Source organism: Schistocerca serialis, chromosome 2 (genome assembly GCF_023864345.2).
Source record: "Schistocerca serialis cubense isolate TAMUIC-IGC-003099 chromosome 2, iqSchSeri2.2, whole genome shotgun sequence".
In the NCBI taxonomy this organism is placed as follows: Eukaryota; Metazoa; Arthropoda; class Insecta; order Orthoptera; family Acrididae; genus Schistocerca; species Schistocerca serialis.
Window position 1 is genome coordinate 880550770 of NC_064639.1, and position 9934 is coordinate 880560703.

Consider the following 9934-nt stretch of genomic DNA (forward strand, 5'->3'; position numbering starts at 1 on the left):
TAGTATAATATATTTGTCCAATGAATACCCGTTTATCATCTGCATTTCTTCTTGGTGTAGCAATTTTAATGGCCAGTAGTGTATTATTTCTGAAATTATACCTCTTGACAAAAAAAGTGAAGCACGCAGATGAGAGGAGGAAACGCAATGGAACTTCACGATTTGAGAAGGTATGTGATGTTATTTCAACAATTACAAAATCGAGTCAAAGCTTGGCGATATGAGCTCACTTATCAGTATGACGTTGCAAATACTCTGGACTCGATGCATTCACTGATTCGTTTGTCAAGAGGATCATAAAGAACTTCAATTTTCTGCTATGGCAAGATGGGACACGTCTGTAGTACAACTCTGAAATATAGAAACGTCTTGGTGGCACAATTCTTTTGGAGATGGATAACACGACAGAGAAATAAACTAGCAGAGAAAAAAAGCAGGAGAATTTTGGAATAGTGTCAGAAGCCTGATATGGAGAAAGGATGTAATCCAAATCAGTAAAAAGGTTACACAGGGTGGTCCATTGATAGTGACCTGGCCAAATTCCTATCGAAATAAGGGTCAAACGAAAAAACTACAAAGAACGAAACTTGTCTAGCTTGAAGGGGGAAACCAGATGGCGCTGTGGTTGGTCCGCTAGATGGCGCTGCCATAGGTCAAACGGGTATCAACAGCGTTTTTTAAAATAGGAACCCCCATTTTTATTACATATTCGTGTAGTATGTAAAGAAATATGAATGTTTTAGTTGGACCACTTTTTTCGCTTTGTGATAGATGACGCTGTAATTGTCACAAACATATGGCTTACAATTTTAGACGAACAGTTGGTATCATGTAGGTTTTCTAATTAAAATGTCGTACGTAGGTACGTTTGAACATTTTATTTCGGTTGTTCCAATGTGATACATGTACCTTTGTGAACTTACCATTTCTGAGAACACATGCTTTTAGAGCGTGATTAACTGTAAATACCACATTAATCCAATAAATGCTCAAAATAATGTTCGCTAACCTCAATGCATTTAGCAATACGTGTAACGATATTCCTCTCAACAGCGAGTAGTTCGCCTTCCGTAAGGTTCGCACATGCTTTGACAATGCGCTGACGCATGTTGCCAGGCGTTGTAGGTGGATCACGATAGCAAATACCCTTCAACTTTCCCCACAGAAAGAAATCCGGAGACGTCAGATCCGGTGAACGTGCGGGCCATGGATGGTGCTTCGACGACCAATCCACCTGTCATGAAATATGATATTAAATACCGTTTCAACCGCACGTGAGCTATGCGCCGGACATCCATCATGTTGGAAGTACATCGCCATTCTGTCATGCAGTGAAACATCTTGTAGTAACACCAGTAGAACATTACGTAGGAAATCAGCATACATTGCACTATTCAGATTGTCATCAATAAAATGGGGGCCAATTATCCTTCCTCCCATAATGGTGCACCATACATTAACCCGCCAAGGTCGCTGATGTTCTACTTGTCGCAGCCATCATGGATTTCCCATTGCCCAATAGAGCATATTATTCCGGTTTACGTTACCGCTGTTGGTGAACGACGCTTCGTCGCTAAATAGAACGCGTGCAAAAAATCTGTCGTCGTCCCGTAATTTCTCTTGTGCCCAGTGGCAGAACTGTACACGACGTTGAAAGTCGTCGCCATGCAATTCCTGGTGCATAGAAATATGGTACGGCTGCAATCGATTTTGATGTTGCATTCCCAACACCGACGTTTTTGAGATTCCCGATTCTCGCGCAATTTGTCTGCTGCTGATGTGCGGATCAGCCGCGACAGCAGCTAAAACACTTACTTGGGCGTCATCATTTGTTTCAGGTCGTAGTCAACGTTTCACATGTGGCATAACACTTCCTGTTTCCTTAAATAACATAACCATCCGGCGAACGGTCCGGAAACTTGGATGATGTCGTCCAGGATACCGAGCAGCATACATTGCACACGACCGTTGGGCATTTTGATCACAATAGCCATACATCAACACGATATCGACCTTTGCCGAAGTTGGTAAAGGGTCCATTTTAACACGGGTAATGTATCACGACGCAAATAACGTCCGCACTGGCGGAATGTTACGTGATACCACGTACTTATACGTTTGTGACTATTACAGACCCACCTATCACAAAGCGAAAAAAGTGGTCCAACTAAATCATTAATATTTCTATGCGTACTACACGAATATGTAATAAAAATGGGGCTTCCTATTTTAGAAAATGGAGTTGATATCCGTTTGACCTATGGCAGCGCCATATAGCGGGCCAACCATAGCGCTATCTGGTTTCCCCCTTCAAGCTAGACGAGTTTCGTTCTTTGTAGTTTTTTTTGTTTGATACTTATTTCGTGAGATATGTGGCCCGATCACTATCAATGGACCACCCTGTGTACCGGTCACACTATGTTCCGATCTTGACGTATGCATCAGAAACCTGGGTTATGAAAGGAAGAGAGAAGAGCAAACTATAAGCTAGTGAGATGAAATTCTTGAGAAACAGCATTGGATTGACAAAGGTAGACAGGTTAAGAAATGAGAGGATCAGAGATGTAATGAAGGCGGATCCATTACAGAAGGAGATAGAGAAATCAAGGCTGAGATGGTATGGACACGTTAAGAGAATGGAGGAGGAGAGGATACTCAGGAGGATCCACGAGATGGAACTTCAAATGTTTCAAATGGCTCTGAGCACTATGGGACTTAACTGCTGAGGTCATCAGTCCCCTAGAACTTAGAACTCCTTAAACCTAACTAACCTAAGGACATGACACACATCCATGCCCGAGGCAGGATTCGAACCTGCGACCGTAGCGTTCGCGCGGTTCCAGACGAGAACGCCTACAACCGCTCGGCCACTCGAGCCGCTGAGATGGAACTGGAAGGAAAGAGACCAAGAGGATGACAGAGAGACAGATGGCTGAAAGGGCTAGAGGAATGCATCCAGAAGAAAAGAGAAGCCTGGACCAAGATGAAGACAGAGGGATGGCGGCAAGACGGAAGATGATGGAGAGGCCTATGTTCCATACAGACTCGGCCAGAGACTGGAAAGTGTACAAGATGATGATTATGATGATGATGACATAAACTATTAAAAATGTTAACATGCTTTACACAAAGCCCTATAATCAATTTTACTGTACATTATTTACTTGTGAGAATTGTGCGACCAAGACCTTTCTATATTTCAAAGTTGTGCCTAATCCTCGCCTATGGAAGTGTTTCTACATCACGTAATGCACATCTGTAGTAATTTGACCTTCTTACCTTGCGTACCGGCACTGGGATGGAATATATGTCGAATGTGGAGCCAGACATGTTATATTAGGAACAGATTTGGCCATCTTTTTGACAATGGGAGTACCTCAAAGGCACACAGACAGTTCATAAAGAACCTGCCATGTGTGAATGAAAATTGTCCTGTTGAAGAATAGTAGCTCAATACTGTCGCATCTGGCGTAATATTTGAGGACACACAATGTCCGTGTGACCTGTTGCTGTGCTGTCAGCATTCCCTCAATGACTACCAGTCGTGACCTGAAGTCATATCGTGCGTTTCCTAACAGAAATACACCAGGAGTATTGAATTTCCGCACTATAAGAGGATTGAAGGGCGATCTATTTCAGTTGCTAAAAACTATTGAAAAGCCAAGACGGCACAAAATATTTTGTATCCAACACAACTGCCATCTTCAGGTCTTAAATATCTTTTTGTAGTGATCATGTTCATTTTACGCTGGACCTTATGCACAAGATGTCAAGTGGATGACAAACGTTTACAATGTGCTGAGGTTTATCCCTTTGACACCTCGTGCGTGAGTTTCAGCGTAAAATGAACATGCTTTACTACAAAAAGATGTGTAATAACCGAAGATGACAGCAAAGGCTGTTGAAACTGATAGTCTTGAACGAAAAATATTTTGTGTGCTCTTATCTTTTGAATGGTTTTTGACACCAGGAATAACACCACTGTGTCTCCTCAAAGCAGTGGAAGGATGGGACCTCTTCTAGGTCACCGCCATCCTCACGATCCAACGCTGGACATTATCTATTCGTAACATTGTCTATTCATCAACAAGCACCAAATGGAGCTCTTGAGTTTTTGCAAACATTTTCTGACACATCTGGCGTACAGTTAACGCACCTCGCCAGAACCGTCCTTTGTGTTTTGATGAGAACGATAGCCTGCACTTTAGGCAGAAGTTCCTTAGTTAAAATGCTGCTCTTCTCTACCCAGTGATGCATAACTACACAGAATGTTGCTCGGAGTCTATTACTTGTCGTCGGATGATAGCTGAAGATGTAGCTGGCGCACAATACGGCGGTCCTACCTCCTGGTGGGCAGACGTGGATGACCAGAACCCTGACAATGACTATGCTTGCTCTCACGTTCCCATGAACTCCAACAGTGGGCCACTGTTACACTTGCATAATACACCTCGATATTCCACGACTCGACCATCTGACTAAATGGAGATCCACAATGACACCCCTTTCATTGCCATCACCTGCTGATAACATCGTCTCTTGCGAGAACGCGATGACTTCATCTCCTACGCAGTGATAGCCCAAAATCACACTCCGTTCATGCCCCTTGTACATCTTACGAGGTCTGGTAACAACACTAAAACTGAACAGCCCTAAAGATGCCTGGCACCCATTCCACCTGTCAGAGAAATTTTCGACTCTACTCGCTTGCATACCTTCCGATAGTGTGTATATGCACTAAAATTGACATCCACTCTCGTCTTCCGAGTACTTCAGTTTTTGGCAGGCAGTGTAGTTTTCTTTAAAAGATGTAAACTTCTTCATGCCCTCGTAGTATTTCAGGAAACTATTTTCCGTCCACGTTCTTGTTGATACTTAAAAAAAAATGTACTTTGATGGTTTCAGTAGGTTTTGAAGTCATCAAAATCGCTATGCACTTAATTGTTGTGTACCATAAGCGATCAAAAACAATTCCTCAGTCGATACATTATGTGGATACTGACAATGACGCATTAATTCGATATTTTTCTCCGTCAAGCACTTAATAGTCTGACGCGCTCTTTGTCATATAGCACTGCAACCACGAATAACAAGTGCTATGATTACGAGAGTATTTCGTATTTCATTGGCGCATTCTGACAAACAAATTATTGTATATCATTCAGAGTTAACTATTTTTTGGTCCTTGCAAGCAAAGGTCGTCACATGTGTGGTGCAGTTAGCGAAACAGACGATGATTACGTTAGAAGTACATCGCAAAGAAACTGTTTTAATTGTTTTCAGTTCATTTGGACAACCCAGAACACCGAGTGAAGCTTAAATTTCTATTAAAGCGTTACATAATGTTTCTCCATTTCATGAGAATTTCCTTACTGCAAACGACATTCGGCTATATTTGAACTTCGATCAAATGTCTTAGATATGTTTACGTATGACTCCATCTTGTACGTAGTAAGACACATGCCGATGCTCTCCAGTCTCCAGTCTTCAATGAACGTCGCAACAAAACCCAATTTTGGTTGAGCTTCACGAAATTCATCGTAGAAACTAGCACGATCACAATGAAATGTTACAAACCAGTTGTAAGTGTAAACAGTCTTTCCTGAGGATGCTTCATTTGCAGCATTTTTATATTTTCTATTTTTGTCAATTACATTCAATATCTCCTGTATCATCTAAGGATTTCTATGAGGCCTTGCCGTTTTACCTACTTGATCCTGTTCCGCTCTCACTATTTCATATCTCAAGACTACCCCATTCATCTTCTACTGTATTGCGATCCCCTATTCTAGTCGACCAGTGTCTACTGCTCCCCTGGTATTCTCAGCAACTAATAGCTCTTTCAACTTATCCAGATGCCATCTATTTAATTTTCTATCTTTTTGCAGTTTTTCCGTTTTAATCTACAGTCCATAAACAATAAACTGTGTTCGGTATCCACATCTGACCCTGCAAATATCTTACACTTTAAAATCTTTTTTATAATTCTCTGTCTTTTCATTATAGAATCAATCATAAACCCTCTGGTTCCTTCAGGTCTCCTCCAAACATTCAATCTTAGCTCACAATCCTTAAATCAACCATCAGCGATTATAGAATTATGCTCTGTGGAAAATTCTACCAAGTGGCTTCCTCTTTCACTCATATCCCCTCAGTCGCCATACACATAGGACTACTCTTTTCTTCCTCTTCCCACTATCAAATTCAGGTTCCCCATCACAATTAAGTTTTCGTCTCCCTTAACTATTTGAATAATTTATTCAAACCCTTCATCTTTGGAGCTACTTAGTATATAAGCTTGTACAACTTTGGTTTGGTGTGTCTATCTTGGCTATGATAATGAGTTCACTGTACTGTTCCTAGTAGTTTACATGCATCCCTTTTTTTTTCTTAATCACTATTAAACCCAGCCCTCCATTAGCCCTAGAGGATATTGTGTTTATAATCCTGTAACCACCAGACTAGAATTCCTGTTGCTCCTCTAACCAAACTTCACTAATTCCCACTATACCGAACATCAACCTATCCATTTCCTTTTTTTAAATTTTTAATATATCTGCTCGGTTACAGGATCTAACATTCCACACTCCGATCCATTCTTGTAATGACGAAACCCCCAAAAGTACTCCCACCTTGAAATCTGAATGGGGGCTGTTTACGTCTGTACTAATGGTGCCTTGCTGGTGATGCATTTATAACATAATCGTGTTGTGACTGGCACACACATAATCACCTGATGGGAGGAGAGCAGTGATTGAGAGGGGAACATGACAAGAGTGCAGCCTATATCTCATGATATTCAATCTGTATATTAAGTGAGCAGTAGAGCAAAACAAAGAAAAATTTGAATAGGAATTCAAGTTCACAGAGAAACACTGAGAATTTCTGATGACAATGTAATTATGAGAGACAGCAAATAACTTGGAAGATGAACAGAATGGACATTGTCTTTAACACCAACAAAAGCACGACAAGGATAATATAATGCATAATCAAGTGATGCTGAGGAAATAAGACGCAGACTAATAAATGAGTTTTGCCATTTGGGTAGCAAAATGACTACTGATGTCCAAAGAAGAGAGGATATGAAATGTAGACTCGCAATGGCCAGAAAAGTCTTTGTGACGAAGGGTAACTTGTTAGTATCGAAGATAGATTATGAAGTATTTTCTGAAAATATTTGTATGGGCGTAGCCATGTATGGAAGAGAAACGTCAACTATAATTAGTTTACACAAGACGAGAATAGAAGCTTTTGAAATGTGGTGCTACAGAAAAATGAATGTGTTGATCATGGGTACTGAAATGATTTGGGGAGAACAGATATTTGTGACATGACTAGAAGAACAGATCGGTCATAGCATACTTTCTGAGTCATGAATGGATCAACAGTTTAGCGTTAGAGGGAAGTGTGCAGGGTAAAATTCATAGAAGAAGACCAAAAGATGAATACAGTAAGCAGATTCAGAAGGTTGTTGTAGTTACATGCGAGTGCAGGCTTTCTCGGTGAATTTCATATATGAAGTCTTCACGGGTTGTCAGCCGAGTAGCATCGTCTTCTCGTTGCAACGTTTCGATGCAATGCGTCTCCATCATCTTCAGGTGAAGATGATGGAGACGCATTCCATCGAAACGTTGCTACGATACGACGATGCTACTCGGCTGACAACCCGTGAAGACTGCATATATGTTGTTGTAGTTATTTGGAGATGAGGAGGCTCACACATGATTGAGTACCACAGTGAGCAGCATCAAACGAGTCGCCGGACTGAAGACTACAAAAACACAACGTACTGTTTAAGTAATCACTCCTGTTGTTAAAATTTTTTTTAGACTCCTTTGTGTAATTCTCGCTATCTGTTGTGGTAATGATGTCTCCTATTACATTAATGTGCCTGTCGTTTTGTCGGTAGAACAGCTGCAAGTTATTGAGTTGTACTGTTCTACAGGTCAGACGTTCTCTCTGGTCGAGGTAAAAGCTGGGCTGGCGGCTCTGCTGTCGCGCTTCGAGTTCTGGCGGTGCGCGCGCTCAGCTGGCAGTCCAATCCCGTTGGAGCCTCGCAAGGTCATCCTGGCGGCAGCCAATGGGCTGTATGTCCGAGTCACACCTAGAGCGTGGCTGCCTGTCAACTGAGCGCCTGAAGATACGCAACAGTTCAGAAACGCTGCGCTGCTATTTCGGGCATCTCTGTTACGTCTGTCCTAGTAGTCAGTGGCAGCTGACACATTTGTACCGTAACCTGGCTGTTACTGGCGCTTACATAATAAACTGAAGATGTGTTATAGCAGAGGTATAAGCTGTTATGGCATATCTGTCCCCCTAGAGTAATTTGAGATTGTGCTAGCATCACAGAGGGTGAAACTTACATATGTAGGTCCATGAAGTGAGCGTCTCACAACGACAAAGCTGGAGAAATGCGTATGTCAAAAAAATACAACAGCTGTTGCCACTCAGTGCTGTACTCTTTCTTGGTAAGTCCTTGCTAATTCAACCTCACACTGGTTATACACATCATGTTCCTGACACAGACAGCTCTACACGCAGCTGCCGAAGATGCTCTGGGGTATGCAGCTGCTATAATGCAAGCGATAAGTCGGCTCCTACTCTTGCAGTGGCCCAGACCCAGCTGAGTGGCATGAGATAATTCCTCTTCACTCACCCTCAGTTATGCAACTGAAGGTAAGTGTCTGTGCAGAAACTTTAAGTCTGGTGTTGTGATAAATCATCTGGAAACACCGCCCCACAGCAGCTGCACGGGCTGGACATTGTGAAACATCTTGAGTACATTTGGCTGTCAAACGAAGAGATGCAGACTTTCCGGACTTCAGAAATGGTGAACTGATGTTCTGTTCCTGGTCTCCTGACAACAATGCAGCCGGCGTAAAGCTCATTTTATGGAGTGTCTACAGACCTGTCTCCTAGACTCACATGAAATGGGCCGCCTCGTCATAAATGAACACTGTAGTGCAGGTATCTATTATAGATCAGTCCTGATATTCTTGTCTTATGCAAATATAACTGAATGGGGATCCTCTGTTAAAGATTTTATCTTTCGTTTATGCATTTAGGAGGATCTGACGGTAGCACAAGGGTCTTGCTTGTTTCAGTTATGCGAATTCTGTCCACTGATATGTTCGTTATACTTCAGTTCAAAAGTGGCTTAATTATATATGGATATAGTATACGTGCAGTCATATTAGAAAGTTGTATCCTGACACAATAAATCTGCCGCAATACAGCTGAAAGAGTAGACGAAATAGTCAAATGGATAAGAGATAATTATATTTTAAATTTGTGAGACATTATTTCGTTCAAAGAGCATTTTTAAATACAATTTACTCTTCTAATAGTTGTAATTTTCCAAGTTGTAAATAAGAAATTACATTATTTGTATGCTGTGTTTTATACTGATTATATGTAACCATGGTTTTACAATTTTCATTTGTATCTCATTTAAATGCATACCCAGTGTCATGTATAATGATTTCTTTTTGTACATTCATTTCTTACGTAAATTGCTTTACTTTGTTGTAACGTTACACACATGCAGGCGAGCGATTTGGCCGCTTAGGGTTGGTACTTGGAGAGGTGAACCTGATTTCATGGCTGAGTGCGAGTCAGTGGGGCTAGGAAGTCATGCGGTCTCACCAGGTAAGCTCAGGTAAAAAGGCAATCAGCCTCAGTTGCTGGAAATGGGTACATCCTAATGGAGATGAAGACGACAATGGTTACTCACATGGTTGGTGTAGGAGATGTAGGAAAAATGGCGAATTTTAAGAGAGTCTGAACTAAGGCAGCATATTGCTCATAGAAATACTACAGTAAATGACAGTTACATAATAAAGCAAATCTGAATACAGCAGCTATGTCAGAAAAATGAGGCACATCCAGTAAAACAATAATATTTTCAATAACTTAAAAACTGCAAAATGTA

At 41.4% G+C, this 9934-nt stretch overlaps 1 protein-coding gene across 1 annotated transcript in view; it reads left to right on the forward strand.

The window, feature by feature from the left end:
• LOC126458211 (probable cytochrome P450 6a13) overlaps window positions 1-9437 on the forward strand; it is a 74524-nt gene extending 65087 nt beyond the window's left edge. The window contains exon 6 of the mRNA XM_050095105.1: window positions 7949-9437. Within this exon, the coding sequence (XP_049951062.1) occupies window positions 7949-8133 (185 nt within the window). The 3' untranslated portion in view covers window positions 8134-9437. The remainder of the gene's footprint in view (window positions 1-7948) is intronic.
• Window positions 9438-9934: the final 497 nt, after the last annotated feature.